The 20868-nt window shown below is 41.4% G+C and overlaps 1 protein-coding gene across 2 annotated transcripts; it reads left to right on the plus strand.

The window, feature by feature from the left end:
• Positions 1-1398: 1398 nt before the first annotated feature.
• Positions 1399-20454, plus strand: cavin1a (caveolae associated protein 1a). Of its 2 annotated transcripts, XM_046414652.1 has the most exons (3): positions 1399-2232; positions 16949-17611; positions 18765-20454. In XM_046414652.1, the coding sequence occupies exons 1-3, from the start codon at positions 1738-1740 to the stop codon at positions 18813-18815; spliced, it is 1209 nt and encodes a 402-aa protein (XP_046270608.1). In that variant the 5' UTR covers positions 1399-1737; the 3' UTR covers positions 18816-20454. The 2 variants fall into 2 exon arrangements, with proteins under 2 accessions (XP_046270608.1, XP_046270607.1); XM_046414651.1 differs by lacking the exon at positions 18765-20454 and having other exon boundaries at positions 1405-2232; positions 16949-18484.
• The last annotated feature ends 414 nt before the right edge of the window (positions 20455-20868 follow it).

Here is a 20868-nt window from a genome sequence, read left to right on the forward strand (position 1 = left end):
CCAGAAAAGGAGTTTGAGTTATCCAGAATATTTTCACAAAGGTAATATTGTTTGAAATGCTTTACTTGATTCGGTGATTCATTTTGTCTGATAACATTATGAATACAGTGTTCCCTTTGAATTACGTAGAGCCATAGACTGAAGTCAGTTTCATGGTGATTTGCTATCATGTTTGTATTTACGCAGTTTCGACGTTTAACATTACACTGTAGTTCCCATTTTGACCACTAGAGGGCAGCCAGCACTTATGATCCTGAATACTCTCGCGACATTCGCCAGTTTGATGAAAAAGTGTCGTTGCTTTACATTAAACTTCAAGAAATGTGTGAATCATGATGCGCAATGTACAGTCTACGCCAAGTCGTCGCAAGTCTTACGAAAATGTGATTAGCACAATTAACGGACTGCCTGACAGCGATTTATTTCCTTTTATTAAATGAACCAGCACGTCTACGTTAGCTCAGCTTGTGACCACCAGTGGGCAGTGAACGCTCCACGATTCACTCAGGTCAAGTGTCAACACCCAGCGTCATGCATAGTGCTAACAACAGTAAAATCAGTGTTAATATGCACAGATCTTTATTAGCATTTTTATAACCAATAGCAGCAGTGACATCAATATTGGTAGTAAGTTTCTGCATGAAGAGCTGCTTTAATGACGGTTTTCCGGTGTGGAGAAAACGAATTAAAAACTGTCATTGTGATGCTCGTACCAATCAAGATAACCATAACAACATATTAATAATACTTCTTGTGAATGCTTTCAAAATAAACTGACCAAGCTGAAGAAAATGATCAAATATTTATCAATCTCCAGTAAGGACAGTTAAAGCCTGAAACCTCACATTCTTCCCTGGGGATAATATTGATATCAATACCAGATGTTTGTTCAGACATCAGATTTATTGCTTTATGTTGATTGATAACACGTGTAGTCCTTGACTTTTTCAGGAAACATAACAGAAAGTGTATAAAATTTATAATGATATGTTTTTTTTTTAATTCACATCATTAACATCAGACATTTCTTAGGAGGTGTTTTGCATATTTTTGGATTTTAATGCCATCAACAGTATGTTTACATGCAGTTGATGGTCATTGGTCAGTGCAGTGGTTTCATCGTGTTTTATATAAAAAAAATAAGCCTTTATTTTTCAAGTTTTAGTACTAGTAACCACCATTCTAGAAACTGCAAACTTCTTTTGTCATATTTCTCTGGACTGAACTGTTTATCATGGCACTTGGCCTTGCTTCTGTCGGCTCTCACCTTTCCCTGTTTGAGAGGAGCATGTCATGTCACCAGAGGAGGCGGAGTCTGGTGATATGCTGCCCTGTGGAGACAGAATAGGGTGGGGCCCCGGCGGAAGGGGCAGTCGGGGTCGGTGTGGGGGCTGGCTGTAAGAAGGGAAGGGGTCTGACTGGATGGTTTCACAGGGAGCAGAGGCATTTGAGTCAGGGCACACATGCCTCAGCTGTGAGAGGCCCTACTCCCCTTGGCTGGCTGGCATCCCAGAGCAGAGGCAGAGACAGAGCGAGACACAGTGTGTGAGGCCGAGGGTGAAGAGAAAGTTTAAGTGCAAAGTAGTCCAGGAAAAGTGGTTGAGAAAGTTGTCTGAAAGAGAAGAGAAAGGATTAAGGACTGAGATCTGTGCAGCGTGGCTCCTGCAGTTTGTTTTTCCGTAGTGTATTTTTATCTGTAGTCAGTGTGCAGGCGGTTTGTATTTGGAGTTGACAGCCATGGCGGATACAGGTGTCCAGAAGGAGCACGCAGCCCTACAAGAAGTTCCTTATGATGACGATGAGGTCGCTTTGGTGGGTGCTGCCACAGAGCCCGCAGTAGATGGCCCTGCTGAGGAGGGGGACCCGGTGCTGGCCATTGGCTCTGGAGGCAAGAGTGAAGCGCAGATGAACGGGGTCATGGTTCTGTCTCTGCTCGACAAGATTATTGGGGTGGTAGACCAGATCCAGCAGACGCAGAATGGGCTCGAGGCCCGACAGGAGGCCATGGAGAAGTCCGTGTCGACCATCCAAGGGGAGCTGGCTAAGCTGTCCAAGAATCACATCGGCACTGCCGCCACCGTTAACAAAATGCTGGAAAAGGTACGCAAGGTCAGCGTCAACGTCAAGACGGTGCGCAGCAACCTGGAGAAGCAGGCGGGCCAGATCAAGAAGCTGGAGAGCAACGAGAACGAGCTGCTCAAGAGACGCAACTTCAAAGTCCTCATCTACCAGGTGCAGAGAGTGTGTGTGTGTGTGTGTGAGAGAGAGAGAGGGTGGTCTGTTGTTTTCAAGTACTCGCAGCAAATAATCTTTGAGAAAGCGGTGGTACTATTATACATCTGGCTATAAACAAGAATTCACTAAGTTAAACTCCCAGTACATGTTAGTCCTGAAAAGGGGTGAGTTGCATCTCCACATGTATGTTGGCCAAAAAGCTTCGGCACTGTGGTTTCTATGGCATAAATGCCTGAATCATTTTTTCCTGAAACTCAAATGAGTTATTAATGTTTATAAAGAATCAGACATTATGGTCCACTACTTAGAAGCTGTTGATGTGAGTTAGTATTTACACTAAGAGAGAGGTGGACTCGCCTTCTCTCTAGTGAAGGGTTACTAGTAGCTTCCATGGAAAATATGAATGCAGACAGTTACCTCTCCTACTCCATGGGCCTTCAACATTAGCCAGTGAATCTATATTAAGCCTAGTGGGTGTAAATACAAATATAAGACCTATAAACACTGGCATGAAGGGCTACTTGAGACACAACCAGCACCCCACCTCCGAGTGCTGAGATGAGAAATAGTTGGCAGGCTGCTGCTACCTAAGATATTTAGTTTTTATTATTAAGATTTCTCAGAGCTCGGACACACAGGTGGCATTCTTGTTGCACAGAGCACAAGTGTGAGTGTTGTGTCAGGGTCAGATTTATTTTAGAGAGTATGAAAGGTACAGAAACAGATGGGAAAGAAACCTTGGAAGGATAATCAGCAAAATAAGTAAAGACCCAAAATGAGTCATCCATTGTTCATTTGAGACTCATTGGGCGGCTCTATTTTTTTTTTGTAGCAGGACGTGTCGCAGCACTTTAGCTTAAGTTTATTTTGTGTGTAAAAAATGTCTCGTGCCCTTCATTCTGAAGTGTGTCTTTAAACCACAGATCAAATCGCAGCAAAGTAAAATGATGCCATGCTGATCAAATATGAGTTAAGATTTTGCTACTGCACAGTAGTGGTGGTCACGGGTCCAAAAATCCATTCCCAAACCTCGACAGGAAATGAACTACCTGGAACCCAAATGGACCTCTCTGTACTTGGAAAACCTGTGACCTGGGCCTATGCAAATGTTGGATCTGAACATGGCCAGGAGACACACTACAGATACGCGCTGATTTCACAGCTGATGGATGACAAATGGAATCAGCTTGGTTACATCTAGCACAATAAAGACAATTAGAATGATGACTGCTCGTCGCCACGGCTGATGACATTAGTATTGTTAATTTGTTATTATCTGTGGGCTTCCAGTCTGAACTCTGCTCTCTGACCCCTTGCCTCCTGAGCAGGCGTCCTCAATCTGGTGCCACCTTGTGGCCACACATGCAATTTACGGTTGCACTTCATGATCGATGCTGTCTGATCACAGTCGAGTCTCCTCGGATCCATTCAGGTCTTACACATGATGTTAAACATATGCGGGACACGAGATAAGAAAACATGAGCTAACTGATTGGGGGTATAGAATGTGTATCTGAACCCTTACAGGTCCCAGGTCTGGTCTCAGATCCTAGGGTTTGGGTAGACTTGTGAAAATGTCTACTGTAGCTGATTTCTCGCCGGAAAGTTTTTCCCAAAACATAATTTACCGTAGTCTTTCTTACCAGGCCACCACTGACACACGTGCTCCCATGCACAAGCACAAGCAGCCATCTTGGCAACCAGAACATGTTCAGAATCTCATATATTCAACCTTTAACCAGTTTGCTAACTGGAAAAGAGAAGATTTTCTTAACAGTGGATCTGAGGGCTGCTCTCGTGAGTAGAGTTTACTGCAGGGTCTGTATCGGCAGCCGTGCCAAACGTTTTCACACCCCCCTGCAGGACCTCCACTGTGGGAGCAGGTTACGCTATTGGCATCTTGCAGAAATCCAATCATAGACACTGGGCCTTAATAAATTACTCTGTAAAGCAGGTGCCTCCTGCTGTTTGCAAGCCTGCATGGTCTACTGCAAGTCTCTTTAACTGCACGTCTGTGTGCAGTAGTCAGTGTTGGACACTGTATGTACATGTTGAACTCCTTTTCAGTGGTTTCATTCTGACTCCCAAGTTTTGATTGTGTGTCAGCAGACAGTGCAAATCATTCTAAATCATTTCCTGCTGGTTTTATCTCAACTGTAATCCTCTTATTGTCGTTTAAACTCGGTTGTGCTTGTGTTTTCAAAGCCACTGGAGCTGTAGCTATTAGCTTCCATGTTGCAGTAGCTGGTTCGGGCTCTTGCTGTCTATTTATTGCCAGATGATGGCTGCGCCCTGTCCACTTTTACTGACTGACGGATAGGCTGGTCAGATATTGGCAGCATTACAAATCAACACTGGCTCTCAGTCAGGTTTCACCCCTTTCCACTGTCTGCGTGTGTGTGTTAATGTGTTAGAGTGGGATAAGTTTAGGATTAGGTTAAGGATGGGATCAGGGTTATGGTTAGACACATAGGGGTTACGTTTACGTCTGTGGAATTGACGTAAGTTAGTGCAGAATCCTTGCAAGAGCAATCTCGCCGTGTGTGTGGTCATTCCTCGCCAGTGTCACCTTTCACCTGCAGTGTCAATGTCAAGTGGAGCTAAAACGCGAGTGAGACAACTGAAACACGTTCACAGCTTTACTTTTTGCTGTGTGGGACCTTGTAATCCTCTTTGTTAAACTGACAGCAGCGTTGACTGTAGGTGTCGTATTTTTCCCTGCCGTCACTCTGCACACTCTGAGAATAGACACACTCTGCAGGATTTCCAGCACGGAGACACTTTGACAGTGATGCTTTATAATTAAACCTGGAACAGTGGCAGCATGTAGGATCCCCAGCAACAGCAGGGTGGGGCTATGAGGACACGTTTACCAAATATACATACACATTAGGAGTGGCAGAAGAAGTGGCCGCGGTTTGGAAATACTCTACTAGAAGTAGCTGCATTGGTGAAAGAAATACATTAAGTAACGAAAAATGTGGAATTTCAAATTAAAATATGTAATGTTATTGGGATATAAATATATATTATAAAGGTGCTTTGTTAATCATCACTAATTCTGACTACTTTATATGCTGCCGCATAACTTAATTTATTATTGCTAATTAATTGATAATGTTCTGTGTCAGTGATCTGAATGTGAAAGTAATCAGAAACTGTCAACAGCTCTCAAGCAGATGTGGTGGAGTAGAAGTACAATGCAACATAAAATTGAAATACTGATAATTTTACAGTACTGGAGTAAATGTACTTAGTTGCATTCCACCACACCATCTCAGTTATACATCACAGTATTTTTAACTGCTCCAAGCCTAACTATATACATTTGGGTGAAGCTGAAACAGTGGTGTTAACTGTGGTTTCTCATGAGACCAAAATATAAACCAGCCTCACTGTGGTCAATGTGTTGAGCAAAGGAACATCATGTCTCCTCTCTTAGTCCTCATGGTGTCTTTTATAGACTCATTGTCTTTCCTTATTTCACATTCAGTCTCCTTTTTCCAGGCTTTTGAATCATCCTAACTCCTGTTTTTTCTAATAGTAATAGCTGGCAGGAAGTACGCTGATGAAGTGGTTTATGAATATTATTGTGGCTTTCTCTCTGAAATCCCATGGTGGTTGTAATGTAATGTTTGCGAATGCTGTTAATGCCCCTGTTTCTGCAGCATCTCTATGTGCAAGCATTAAAGTACGTTGCTTGTCTTTTTCAACAATCAAAAGACTTTATCCTCCATTATGCATGATGAAGAATTTTACTTGAAAAATGATGTTTAATCAGTTATTGTGTGGATTTTGCCTTACTATTTTGGGACACTTTACATTTTTTGCTTCAGCTCTAATCTGAATCTTAAATGTATCTCTGCGACACTGTGATTTGTGATTCAAATAAAACTGACTTTATTTGACTTGATGGAAAACTCTTAAATGAACATCATTACAGACACCACCTTGAACATATGATTTGTGTAGTAGAGTTGCAGCTTCACTGTATTTAAATAATAGTGTTTTATTTCTCAGTTCGTCAGACTTCACAAAGTTCCCCCTGGGGCAACAAAAGGCCTCACTCAACTATTTTGTATATGCAGTTGTGTGTCATCATTCTTTGGATTACGTACTTTGTCGTAATCCGTGTGAAAAGGTATGAGTGCTCATGTGCTTTAATCAGTGGCTTAACCAATCAGTAGTGGTGTGTATTTCACAATGCACACTATTTATTTCATTATGTGGATTAATCCAGTTGAAGCAATGTGATAGTGTATGTTCATCAGAGTGTGAGACAGTACTGCTGTGTGTCTGGAATCCGGGTGCGTTTGGCTGCAGCTCAAGGACAGTGATAGCCATATGGTCAACTCTATCAGGGAGATGTAAGGCTTCTCAGTTACAGCCTACTTATGCCACTCCAACTTGCAGACCTTCTAGAGCTCAGGTTGCAGCCAGCAAGCCTCACCAGCAGCCCCAGATCCAACCCACAATTCTTTTATAGCTTTTAACCATGACCATACTATGTAATAGCTCGTATTTTCAAGGTGTTTGGCCACTTCATTTTACCAAATCTTCAAATCATCTTTCACCCTCATTATAAAGAGGGTAGTTGAGAAGTTGTCCATGCACTTGGAGGCAGGTTGGATGGACCCAACTAGACCAAATAGCACTCGAGAGGCAGCACGAAGTTAGGGTTGTGATTCATCCCACTGGCATTTCTCTGCCTCTCCTGCCAACATGTCCGCTCACCCCCTCCTCAGTTTGTGTCCACTATCACCACATAGCCAGCTCTACTTCCACCTCCACTCAGTCGTCTAGTTCAGAACCAAAGCCACAGCTCATTCAGTATTTGCTACAGCACTGCAGTACATTTTGTTGTCCTCGACCAGTCTCTCTCTTGTGTCCTTCTCTCCTGCTGCACTCTTCTTTCCCAGGCTAGTGGAAACATATCTGGCAGGCTCCACATTTCACTGTTGCACGTCACCTTCTATGTCGAGCCAGTTCTGAGTTCCAGGACTCGGTGGCATGTGAGCCGCTGCATGCGAGTTGTCCATGCATTCATGTTGGTGGCTTGCAAATTTTAGGAATAGTTATACATTTTGGGAAATACACTTTCTAGCCGAGTGCAAAGAGATAGATGAGATGATGGTTACGGAAGAGGTAACCATCATCTCATCTGAAACAAAGTCTTTTCTGCTAGAATGCAAGAAATATAACAAAGAAGAGTAACAAAGTCTGCAAATCGAGAACGTTGTAGTGAGTAAGTGGGTCGTGCGTTACCCAAGAGACTGGGGTTTGTGTCCTATAATAAGGCTTTCTGTTGTTTTTAAATTATTTTCAGTTTTCAGTCATGGTTTGGTTAGGTTAAGGTTATAAAACTAATGGGTTACGCTGAGGAAAATGTCATGGTTTCAGGTCAAAAAAATACCCTTTCACTGCCCTCTCTGGAAAAAAGCCTTGAAGGCTAACTTCTCCCATATGCACACCATTCTCATATCTGTATGCTAAATGCGAGGCTACAGCTGTCTGCTTGTCGGCTCATTTGCACAAAAACTGGAAACAGTGGATAATACTTTGCCTTGCTCTGTCCAAAAGTAAAAGGTCTGCTCACCAGCACCTCTAAATTAACCCGATAAACTTCCAGTTAACACTATCTTGTGTTTGTTTAATCCACACAAAGACTGAAGTGCAAAAATGTCTCCTTTCTTTACTGATTTTTTGTCTTTTTTCTTAGCTTGGTCACTTCCTGGAGTCTTCTTGTTACTGTGTGTTTGCCAGGAAACCAAAGGCGACTCACGGAAGTTATGCTCACAGTTGAGAAATAGCCTGCAGCAAAGTCCTTGGAAAAGCAACAGATTGTTTTTATGCTGTATAACCAGTATAACCACAATAACCAATGTATTGCGTGCTACTTTGTTAGCTTTAGCTGTGCTAGTCGTTTTCATGATCTTTGGACAGAGCTGAGCTATCAAGCTATCAGTAGTAACAAGCTACGGATCTTATCATCTAAAAGGTAATTAGTGTATTTCCCAAAATGTCAGATTGTTCCTTTAAAGTTAAGAATTTTATTTCCTCATCCTCTTTGTTTTGGCAGCGACCAATGACATTTTGGAGCCACAGCTATGTTTCTCTTGGCGCATTTGGCCAATTCTGGATGACGTAACAATCATAAAAGAATTGCAGATGAAATGAAAAAAGGATTGTCTTTGTTTTGAGAGAGTGAAAGAGTGGGAGGACATTTTGGAAAGATCAACACCATTGTCCAGCCTTTGTGTCTTTGAGTGAACATGGGAGTGTACAGTCAACATCCTGCAGTATTGTTCACCTTGTTGTACTCTTTTCTTTGATTATGTAAAGCATACATTCATTTTTACGCTGACGTGGTCACATGAAGAACTTCAAGATTTAGGAAGATATCGACCATAACGGACTGAATGTTGGTATGGCATAATTGTACTGATGTTATTTTATATACACACATACAGTACATTTGCTTTCTGCTTTCTCAGATCAAGTGTACAGCACTCTGTGGTGTGTGTGTCTGACATATAGGAGGTGGATTTACTGATAGCGTTACTGTAGACTTCCCTGTGCTCCTGTCAAGCACTTTATCCAGCAGAAAGACGATCTCTGCTATTTCAGCATGTGGAAGCACTGCACATGTTTGTAGATGGTGTAATGATAAATGAAAAATAAAGTCTCCCACAGGACTTGTTTCGTGGGAGATTTAGCGGCTGTGTGTTTTGCACTTTCATGTGTTCGGAGTTCAGTTGTTGAGTTATTCCGGAGCACAGATTTATTATTTTTTGTTACACAACTACACATCGCAGAAAATGAATTCTCACTCCGTCCCTGTGTGTGTGTGTGTGTGTGTGTGTGTGTGTGTGTGTATGTGTGTGTGCGTGCATCCCAGTTGAGTCTGTAAGCTGTTTCTCCAGGACAGGAAACTCCAAGTTGGTCATATTAAAATAACTACATTTTATGTGTCCTGATGCCTGAGGGCCCAACTGCCTTCTTGTCTCACCAAACATCTCCATCCCACATCAGTGGACAGCTGGAAGACCGATCGGGTCACCCCTCCATTCGAACAGTTGTAGTTGTCGTCCAGCATGTTGGACGGCCACCAGAAATGTGTCCTCATACCACATCACAACTCAGTGGGAGCTGCCGATATCCTCCCTGCTGTTTATTCCAAGATTTGTAGGCACACCCTTCATCTACGAGGCCACAGCCAAAATAACAAGTTGGCCAGATTATCTGAGACGGCGTATTAAAGGAAACAGCTATGTTGCTTTTGATTATAAATACACCAGTAGTCATGCAGTGGAATGGTGGAGTGTCCTGTTTCATGGAGTGGGTCTGAATATAGCAGCACCAATTGATTGATTAATTGCACTCTTAAGGTGTTTGTGTAAAGTTATTTCCAGATAAAGGGTATGAGGGTATAACCACAGTACAATCACAGATCACAGCATAGGTAGTAAATATTGCCAGTGGACATCTCAGAATTTTGGCAAGTAAAACTGAAGCTATATCTTCAAGTAGGTACCATGAAAACAACCCTTTCAAAGCATGGCTTTATTTTAGTGGTACAAAAATTTGCTGTTAAAGCAGCATGCAAACGTTCACTATTACTAGGAGGTTCTGTTATCGCTGTAACGTGAGGTTGCGTGTGAAAGTAAAGTCTGGTATGTTCAAACCTTCATGCTGAAGTGCAGCAGTCAGGTTACTCTGGTGGTACATTTCCCACTGCTGCTGCTCCTGTCACTGGTATGTGACTTATAGGCTGTCACTGAGTACATGCCAGGATACTTTGTGGGTTTTTGGTACCCGTGGGATTAGACTTGGCGTGGACATGGATATTTAGGATGATTAAACTAATAATAGAAACCGTGTGAAAATTATGTTATCAGTGTAGGAGTTAATCTTTGAAGGTGCAACACTAAAATTTTAGTTCTTGTTTTATCCCTTTTGGTTTTTTACACAAATGCACCGTTTTGTTCAAAGGGTATGACAGACATTTTATTTTTTTCAGGGAAAGAAGGTATTCATCCAAAGTTTTGGATGGCATTGTTAACATTTCATTTATTTGTTTACTTCTACAACAGATCCATTATGATAACACCCTTCTGAGTTAATATTAAGACAGCTAAGAACAAAAGCTCTTACAGCCTGTCAGATTTTCCATCTGCAATGTCCCAGACACATTATTCAGTATCACACAAACAATAACTCAGTTCATAAAGCAAAGCTGTGTGGGTGATTGACTGGTTGCATTCATTGTCTTATCTCCAGGTGTTATCTGGCAGTTGTTCTTGGTCAGTAATGATTATATTGGTCCAATGTAATTAAATGGTTATGGTTTTCTAAAGTTGGACCCAGTGCTTTATTTGTGTTGGCAGTTTATTCACGCTCTTGTGTTTTGTACATGAAAGAATAAGGATAATGTGAATAATTGCAACAAACTGTTTTACTTTTATGAAATCTTTATGCTCACTGTAGTAGGACATGCAAAGTTGTGTTTGGGCCTTTCCAAGTGTTCACACAGTACCTCTCACTGCGTACATATGGATGACACTATTGCAGAAAAAGGGGTAGTTATATAAGAAATTCCATCACTGTAGCTGCCAGTTCACCCAGACACGTAAATGGAAAAGTAAATTTTCTGTCTTTGCATGGGAGTAACTGGGATTCCAGCGGTTTCAGAGTTATGGATGTGGGAAGGCTGTGCTATGGAAAAGGGCTTCCCTCTTCAGGTCCTCGTGTGGGAAATCACAAACCACTGTGACAGAAAAACCAAGGAGCTCCCTTCCTGTGGTGTGCGCTGTAACATGACATCGCCATGTTGGCCATGAGGTACACAGAGACCCTTTCTTTGAATAAATCTGTCTGTAGACAGAGTGGCGATGGTCTGTAAATGTTTCAGTTGCCCACAGGACACATTTAAACATAACACCATCCGAGTACGGTTTTCTAAAAGCGATAAGGGAGTTTCATGAAACAGAATTTCCATTGTGCCCTCAGTCATAAGAGGAACCCCAAAATGTGTGAGGTCGTGGGCAGCTGTCCAGCCAATCATGTGTGAATTGTTTGATCCTTCTTTAGGAGAGTGTGGCGTGCATCAAATAATGACCACAGCACATTGGCCTCTTTATTTTAGCCCGCGAGCACTCTTTAGGGATCAAAGCATCACGATTCAGGCCGTACACACGAACATCCACCTCTGTTTCATGTCAATCTCCTGTTTGGCTTTCTGCCAGCCTGAAGGGGCACAAGGATCAGTGATATCACTCATTGTGAAAGTGCACAGCTGCAAAGACTGGACAGAATCAGACAGCTGCTCCTGTGAGACCGGAGAGGCCTTTCATCACGCTGCCTAAAAAGGGACGCTGTGTGTGCATGCGTGTATGTGTGTGTGTGTGTGTGTGTGTGTTCATACAAGCCAGCAAGTTTCTAAATGTCTGCATGCATGTGGGTGGATCAGGCTCATGAATGTTAATGTGTGTGCATTGGTTATCTAAACAAAAGTCAACCTTGCTACCCTTTCCAACCACTCGAGTGTTGAGAACATAAATATTTGCTCTAAATCCTAAACACAAAGTTGTTTATCTAATCAGAATGTTTTCCTTGGCTGGATTTGCTTGGATAAAACTTTTTTAAATACCTGATATTTTTATATTTTTATATTTTATAGTTATTTTAGTTTGATCCCATTTTTTTCCCATTTTTCCTTTTCTTTCTTGGTTGGGGAAATTGCAAGTGCAATGGCTGTACGAAAAAGAATTTTCCCTCTGGGATAAATAAAGGAATTCTGATTCTGATTTTGATTCTGATTATCCATTATGTTAATTAGGATTAATTAGATTTTTTTTTGTCATACAGCATGTATTTTAATCATAACAGTGTACAGTTAACAGGTCCTTGCAGAGTTTTTTAAATACTTGCACACAAACTGAATCCTGCATAACCACCTTGCAATTCACAACAGAAAGCAGACAACATGGTAATTTTTGATTACATGCAATCCTAATCCGCTTCTGTTTTTAGAGGCATCACAACATCGTTGTAGGTAACAGCATATTTAAAGAGCAGGAATATTGGACCAGGTGGATTAGTGAAGGACTTCAGTGAAGGGAGATGGAAGGGGATGGAGAAAGGTAAAGGCTTTACTCAAAGCAGCTGTGGTCTCTGTATAGAACTGACTGAGAACATTGTTTGCTCTGTCGTCCGTGGTAACAGCCAGCAATTAAATTATCCCAGAGACGATGTATGAGTCAGAGAACATTTTGCCTCAGACAATATTTAGACAATGAAAAAGAGCTGCGGATCTTACATGAATTTAAGATTTTTTAAAGGCTTTAATATTTTTGAATATGTTCTCACCGTGGCTTAACAGAATGGATTCTCTTTTGTTATTATAGCTGTTTACTAAAATCTTTCCCCTCAGTCTCATGGGTTTTGCTATTGCATCTACAGTGTTGTTCCTCCCTCTGAGAGACGGCTCAGACAGTAGCTGGCTTGTCTGCACAAATCAAGCGCACACACACACACACACCCACACTCACACACATATTAAGAGAGAGAGTTTCCAGTTTTTCTAGCCATCATTTCCATGAGGTATGATTCATGCAAGAAACTTTTTGAACAACAAACCTCCTTCTCATTAAAGAGCGCTCACATGCAGCAAGTCACTGTTCCCCTGGCTCCTGCCCGTAAATACACACATACACACACACACAGAGTGCCATTGCTGGTAAGTGGCAGGAGAGAGGAAGCTAACACAGGGACACTAATGGACTTACCATCCTCTGCCTCAAGCTCCCAGTCTCTTGCTTTGTAATCAGACATGGAAACCCAAACAGGGTTAGCTGATGTTATCACCATTTCCACAGTTACAGTTGACAAGTTCTAAGAATGTAAACAATAAAGTGTTCCAGCATGTTCTTGCATTTGGAATCTCAATCCTTGAAAGTCTAATAACAGATTGAAACATTTTAAAAATGTGACTAAATATAACACCCAAATTCATCAATATGCTCCGTAGCAGAGCCAGACTAATAAATCATCGATAATAACTTATCACAGTTATATTGTTAATGGTGTCCATGTTTTAATCCTGCTGAGCTGGGGTGGATCCACAATGTGTAGTTTGGGAAAAACTACGCTGTTTTGAAAGCATTACATCTTCAGCTTTCAGAACACATAAACTAATTATATGTTGTCCAAAACAACAAAATAGTTTACCAATAAAGACGACTTCAAAACATCTAGTGTAATTTTCTCTTGACTCTACAATGACATGCTTGTTATCACTGAAAAGTAAAAGTGCACTGTTGATCTTGATGATTAAGCAGAAAATAGCTTTAATGATATATGGAGCAGGCATGTTCCTGGACCGTGCTGTAATTTCCCTGTTCTGTATGACCTCAGCTGTTCCCAGGATGCAGTGCACTGCTGTTTTTCCATTACCTGCAGAAGCTTCCTGTTCAGGCCTCTTATGAAAAGGGTTCACAGTTGCACAGGCTTCAGTTTTTCCTTCCAAAGGGCTGTTTTTTCCCATGAACTGAAGAAATACACTCAGGCATATCTTTGAAAATGTTGATCAACACACTGGATTTCAACTTTAGTCCATCAGCCAAACTCGCCCCATAGCAGTGATGCAAGGTTTTGCCAGGGACCTATGAGGTCACCTGAACAGATTCTTAGACAGCTATTCATAGGAGTATTTTTCTGCACTTTGTGGCCCTGTGAGTACACATGTTTCCTGTGTGAGGGGTTTATCTCTAACTCTTCATTAAGTTCCAGTCAAATTTCTGTACAGGACATTTGCGTGTTTGTCTCGTTCAGTTTGGCCACCATGTTGCATCATCCTTACACAATCTATGGAAACATGTTGCGGCAATGTTAATTTGCTCATGCATTCAAAAATATCTCTTATTAACGGTAAATTAGTGCAGCTTCATCTCAGCTGCACTTTGCTTTGCGTGCATATCTACAAAGCAGGCACAGTATTTATTTTAGTTTGATTATAAGATGAGAACCTTGTGTCGATATATTGTTGTAGACATGTCAGCTGTTTATCCAGCTAAATTTCACCACCCACCAGAGACAACATGAGCAGGTGGTTGCTACGGTGACCGAGCGCTGTGTTTATCTGTTGCTCTGTGTTAGCGGAGGGTGTTGTATGGCTGGCGGGGTGGGGATGGGGGGGGGGGCTGTTGTGGCCGGTAGCCAGAGAACGGTAGATGGAATCCAGGGAGAGGGAAAGGCCAGCCCAAAATAAACCCATACAGAACGGGTTGGTCTGGGCCACACTATGCACGGCACCAGATAAGGAGGCAATGCCCATTTTACGAGAGGATCATGTGGCAATCTGTGATCTACCCAGGGACGTGTCGATCACATGATCTAACAGGTGGTGTTTTTTTTTTTCTTTCAGAAGTTCGATATCAGGATTAAAATCCAAGTTTTATATAAATATTGCACGTTACTAATGACATAACACTACAAAACTCAAAGTCACAAGTTCCCTTATCAGTTTTTAAACTCTTATTCTACTTGAATGTGAATCTACATTGGATACAAAGCTTTAAGTCTGACATCCCTCAAACCTGTCCTCTACTCTTTACTTGATGTGTTTCTAATCTGCCTCCAATGTTCAAGTCAAGATGCTGAGTTGCAGGATGTTCAGTTGTCTCTGAAGCGCAGAGCCACGTTTCAGGGACCAGTTTGTTCATTAAAATGTTATGTAGACTAAAGGAGATACTGTCCTTGTTGCTTGGGTCTCATGAGATTAGAGAAGAGAACAGAGGGTAAAACCTTCAACGATTTAATCTGAAGTGACAGCACAGAAGAGTGATTTCACTATGAATGAGACTAGATTATGAAGGTACTCACTTTCGCTAGAACAGATGCAGATGTTTAATCTGTTGACGTGGCAATGGAGATTAATTTCAATTAAATAAAGCTATTGTTGCCCTATTAAACTATTTGTTTTTCCAGCATTCTCAATGAATAGGTTGAACCTTACTTTGGATAAGACCTACAGACATCTGCCATCAGTTAGTGGTGCTGTGTGTCTCTTTCAAATATTTATGAGGGAGGTTCAGTGTGCATATGGCAGCAAGCTGACAACCACATTTCTTGACATCATCGACCAACATCAAGACACATTTTATTTTTCTCATTTAGCACAGAAACATCAAATTGATTTTCGCTACTCAAAGCTGTTATCTGCACTGTGATACCGTTCTCAGACAACCTGGTCATGCTAACATGATGAAGACATCAATCCAAGTATGCTTTTGTTTTGTTTTTTTTGATATCTGAAGTTATTTGCCTAAAAGATCTGCCAAACCTTGAAGATTTTGGCCAAAGACTTAACATTGCAGGAAAGCCTAAACGCTATTTTAGAACCATTTCTACCCTGATAATAGTAAGTTTTTAAAAATAATGAAATTGGTGGCACGGAGGGCTGCAGTCACATGGCCATAGTGACTTCATCTCATATTTCTACAGTTCAAGTGGTGATGGTGCAAGGATTAAATGTGAAGAAGAGCACTGAGATGCAGCAAGGTGGGACCTTTAATCCCCCAAGGGTCTCAGACATGCTGTTAGTGGGCTAATATTCTTGACATAGCTCTGCCTCTGTGTGGATTACTGGTACCATGCTGACAGTGTCCTGCCAAACATGGAAAGTACTGACTGATATCCAGCTGTCAGCATCACCACAGTATGTTTCCTTGTTTGAGCTGGTGATGTTAGACAGTAAAGACATGCCTTTTTTTTGTGGGGTCATTGGAAAATTTCTCGTAAGGTTTCTTCCCTGTGGGAAGGAAGTGTAAGTGTAAACCTGGGCAACTGGTTTTACAACTTAGGTCAGCTTTTCCGTATTGGTCTGTACATAGCAGATGGTACGGCCGTACGGTTTACACATATTGACCTGGTGCACTGCTGTGCAATCGAAACTGCACCAAGTACCAGTGAAGTGAATGTAGCATTATAAATTCAAATATAAAGAAAATATAAAACATCTATAATTCATAGATACTGGTAATCTGTACATTTTTGAAACATTTTATCTGCAAAATCACCTCCTCTTCTTTGCTTACTGTTAGTTTTGACTGAAAATTAGCCCTTTAAAATGAAGAAAATGTGTGACTTACAGAGAAATGCTAGCACACTGGCAGGAAATAGACCTGTGATTAGATTCAAAACCCTGCTGGCTTTAGTTTCAGTATGACTGGTGAGGTGAAGATAATACAGTTTTTTTTTCCATTAAGCTCCGCAGTTTTGCTATGTGGTCTACAGTGTGTGTGACCATACCTTCATGTTCTTAGAAATGTAAGAAGTTTAAAGTAACAGGGTGTAGCCCTATAGGCTCCTGATTGTTGGCATGTGATTAGCACCACTAGATGGCACTGTGCACCAGCTACTAGTGGTGAAATGAGTGCACAGAATGTGTAGATGGCACATAAATCTGTGAAGTATCATGATCATACATTAAAATTAATTTCTCTCTCAAAGTCCATTGACTTCACTTTCTGAGGCTGATAATGTTCACATGAAATACTAAACCACACAATCAGCGTAGCAACATGCCTGTTAACATGGAAGTAAATGTCGAATTGAAAATGTTATTCAGTTCACACGTTGTGTTCCCTCAATATAATGCTGCTGTGGCTAAAGAGTCATCTGTATTTATTATCTTTCCTGTTTTCTCCTGCAGGACCAAGTGAAGCAACCAAAGACATCCAAAACCAAAACAGAAGAAACAGTTGCTGAAGAAAAAGCTGTGGAGGGCCTTGGGCAGATACCTGAGGAGGGACGAGAGGGACACCCAGACAATCTCAACTCAGATGAGGAGGTGGAGATCGAGGAGATTATCGAGGAGTCTCGTACCAAGCGCCTCCAACGCACCACCAAGCAGCAAGTGGACAGCATAAAGAAAGCCTTCTCTAAAGAGCAAATGGAGAAGACCAAGCTAAAGACCAGGGAGAACCTGGAGAAAACCAAGCAAAGAACCCGCGAGAATCTGGAGAAGACGAGACAGAAAACCCGTGACAACCTGGAGAAAACCAAGCACAGCCTAGAGAAGAAAATCGGCAAGCTTGGGACCCGCATGACCCCCACCCAAGAGCGCAGGGCGAAGATGAAGAGCTCCAAAGACAAGGTGAAGAAGTCCCTCACCCCTGACCACACGATCTACGCCCGCTCCAAGACCACTGTGTACCGTGTGCCCCCCTTCACCTTCCATGTTAAAAAGATCAGAGAGGGGCAGGAGGAGGTGGTGCAGAACACAGAGATGGTGGAGGTGACCGAGGCCGAGGGCCAGCCGGGGGGAGAGGAAAATGGGCTGGGTGTGCACGTGGAGCTGGAGGAAGGGGAGCTGGTGAGTGTAGACAGCCCAGAGATGGAGGCTCTGTTGGAGGTGACTGAGGACTCTCAGCTGGTCATGGTGGAACCAGACCACCTAAAGAAGACCCAAAGCGAGTAGAGCATCAAAGCTCTGCTGGGCACTCAAGGGAGAGATAAAAAGGAAGAAGAGTCTTGATGGATGAGTCTCATCACAAGGACACAAATATTAGTCATAGAGACTTTCTAGATATAGTCAGATCACAATCTGTGACATCTCTTTTGTTTTCTGATCTCTTTTTATTGTACCCGACAGGGATGACTTTCATATTTGCTTGTCTTTAGCATACAAATAAGAAAAACAAACCAAAAACAAAGCTAGCTTTTAAAACATGCTGCAGGATGACTGGTTACCTTAGACTTATTTGTTTATTGAATTTGCTGTTTGTTTGTTTGATAAAATGATATATAAGGCCCAAAGAAAAAAAGGTATAAATAGTCTTTGCTATTGACATGTAATCTGTTATATAATATTTGCCTTGTATAATATGCACATTGAGGGGTATGACAAGAGGAAGTTGGCAGGATGTATGTTTTAAGTGACGGTTTTAGTGATGTAATGTGCACATGATGAACAAAAGAGAATGAGCAGGCAAAGCTTTACGCCTACGGAAAAAACAAAGAACTTAGGAGGCAGGAGTAGAGGATTTCCTCAGAAAAGAGTTTACAAAAACAGTACCCCGGCCATGCAAAAATTGTGTCAAGCCTGTTAAATTATACCAGGAACAGTGAAACAATGACAAACAATAAAACAAAGCTATGCAAATATTTAAACAATTACAGATAGCACTACACTAAAGTTACTACAGTGAACTTGTGGGAGTAAATTTGGGAAGATTAATATTTTACATTTTTGAAAACCAAGTCCATATCTTGTATGGTAACTTTTGTTACCGAGAAATATCTCTATTTAGTTTTGAGTTTTTAAATGATCATTCAGTCATTCGTTTAAAATTTGAGCTATTATATAATGAAATACTCAAAGCTTCTATCAGTGAAATTTGAAATGAAGCCTTTGGTGCAGTGTATCTTTACAGTGCATGCTTGAAAAGACAGTTTGATCATCATTTACTGCGATGCTTTGATGTGTGTTCCCCGTACTATATTTTTTGCGTCTGTACATTTTACAGATGAGGCCAGCTTCCACATCGCACACCTTGCACGGAGGAGAAGAAAAGTGACTGTGTCGCCATGGTCACAGCTCATCACAACACATTTGCACATCCATATTAAATTTTCCCAAGGTAATTGCAGGCAGCAAAATGATGGCCCGAAGAACAAGATGACAGTTTAATGACTGACTATGTAACACGTGGAGAAACTGCTGTCATTCTAAATGCAGTCAAAGTGAGATAGCACACAGTTTTAGGAATGGCATATCAGAACAGCGGGACAGCACTATCTAGTCCTCAAACGTCCTTGCAGAAACCAAGTGCGATGTTCTGTAGTTCCACTGAATTATTAAAGGCATGTGCATGCTAAAGCTGTCTGGCCATAATTCATAAATGACTTCACTGCAGAGGTTAACTGATGTGGATTTTCACGATAATCTGGAGCAGAAAATAGACAGCAGTTGATTAGTATTTTTTTCTTTTCTTTTGTTGAAGTATGCAGGCCACATCTGTGATTACTTTCTTGTTTTTTCACGCCATAGGTTTTTAAGAATTAGATGCTAAAATCATTACAATGTCTCATTCATTTCTACACAGGCAGATTTTAAAAATTCTAGGAATATTCTTGTACAGTGGGTCCTCAAGTACGGACCTCAAAGTAATTAACATATGGAACTGTTAGACTAACCATAAAAAAATCTCAGTGAGCAGTTTTTAATTTTTGAGCCATTATTTTCTCCCAGTCAGTAATTACATTTGGGAACTCGACTGTTGAAGACTGCACAGCCATCAGCCACCTCCAAAGTTCTGCCAATACTTTTGTGTTGGTGCCAGTTAATCAGCTGACCTGATTGAACGGTCTACCTCTAGTTCATTTCAAGTTAGAGAAGACGATCATGCAGCATTAGTGGAAGCTGTGACAAATGGATTGCATTTATCTGAGCCTGATGTAAACTGGCTGTGGCAGTGTTCGTTCATTGCCACTTTTGATGATGTAAGACGCAAGCAGGCAGGGCTCTCTAGAGACTGCATGTGATCTTGATGTGGTGTAGGCATGCCAAGGCCCACTGTGAAGCATGGAACACCATTAAAATAATCAATGGGCTGGGGAATGCAATTAAGGAGAGTGCTCCCTTTGAGCACTAAGCAGGGTAGAGAACAGAGAGAAGGTCAGAGAACAAGGATGGTGTGTGTGTGTGTGAGAGAGAGAGAAACACCTCAACCATCCACACCAACATTTTGGTGAAATGTCAGTCAGCATCAAGTAGAAATTTCCTAAAATAGCAAAGAAGCTAGTGACTTATAATTATTAGAATATTATCTTTTATAATAGAGTTTTTGACAAAAATATCCTTATTGTTCAGCACATCAGACATTGAAACACTTGTAAAATATTGGTCCCTTTAAAAAATGGTATTATTCCACCGTGTATATTTTGCTTTGTTTGGAACTACAGGTTATGAAAAAAATAAATCCAACCTGCTATATGCTTGAGGTAGGTTGTGCACAGCTTATGTAGAGACAATGTCATTATGAAAAACGTATCAGTTATGCTGCTGCTGCAACACAATGTGACAAATGATTGCTCTTGGTGTTATTAATTCATATTCAAATAATGAGCTAATAATAAGCTTGCCCCTTCTGCTGTGTTTGTGGCCTCTTTTGCCTAACGACTGAAGTATAAATAAAAGCTTCTTACTGAATAATATATACTGCCTATTACTTTTGTTCTCCTTAAGTGTACGAGTCTTTTATGTATAGACCCGATTTCTGTGTATTATAAGATAAAGATGAACTTTATTGACTTTATGACTTTATTAATTTTTTTTGTATTCTATTTTATTTGTTCACCAATCGTGAGGAGGGTCTTGGGTAAATCAGCCATTGTTTTATGATTAGGAGAGGTCAATAATGAACAGCACTGGCGTTATTAAACTCTTGATGACGTCGACACTGCCAGTAACTCAGATGACTTCCAGGCTGGCTGTTATGTCGAAGTGCTCCTCCTCCCTCCGCTGCAACTGAGCGCGCGGATATACTCTGTGACACAGCCGCAGGGAGGTTGCGCACGGGGGAACAGCGCAGATGCGACAGCAGTAAACACCAAGCACTCAACCAACCT

Source organism: Scatophagus argus, chromosome 16 (genome assembly GCF_020382885.2).
Source record: "Scatophagus argus isolate fScaArg1 chromosome 16, fScaArg1.pri, whole genome shotgun sequence".
Classification (NCBI taxonomy): Eukaryota; Metazoa; Chordata; class Actinopteri; family Scatophagidae; genus Scatophagus; species Scatophagus argus.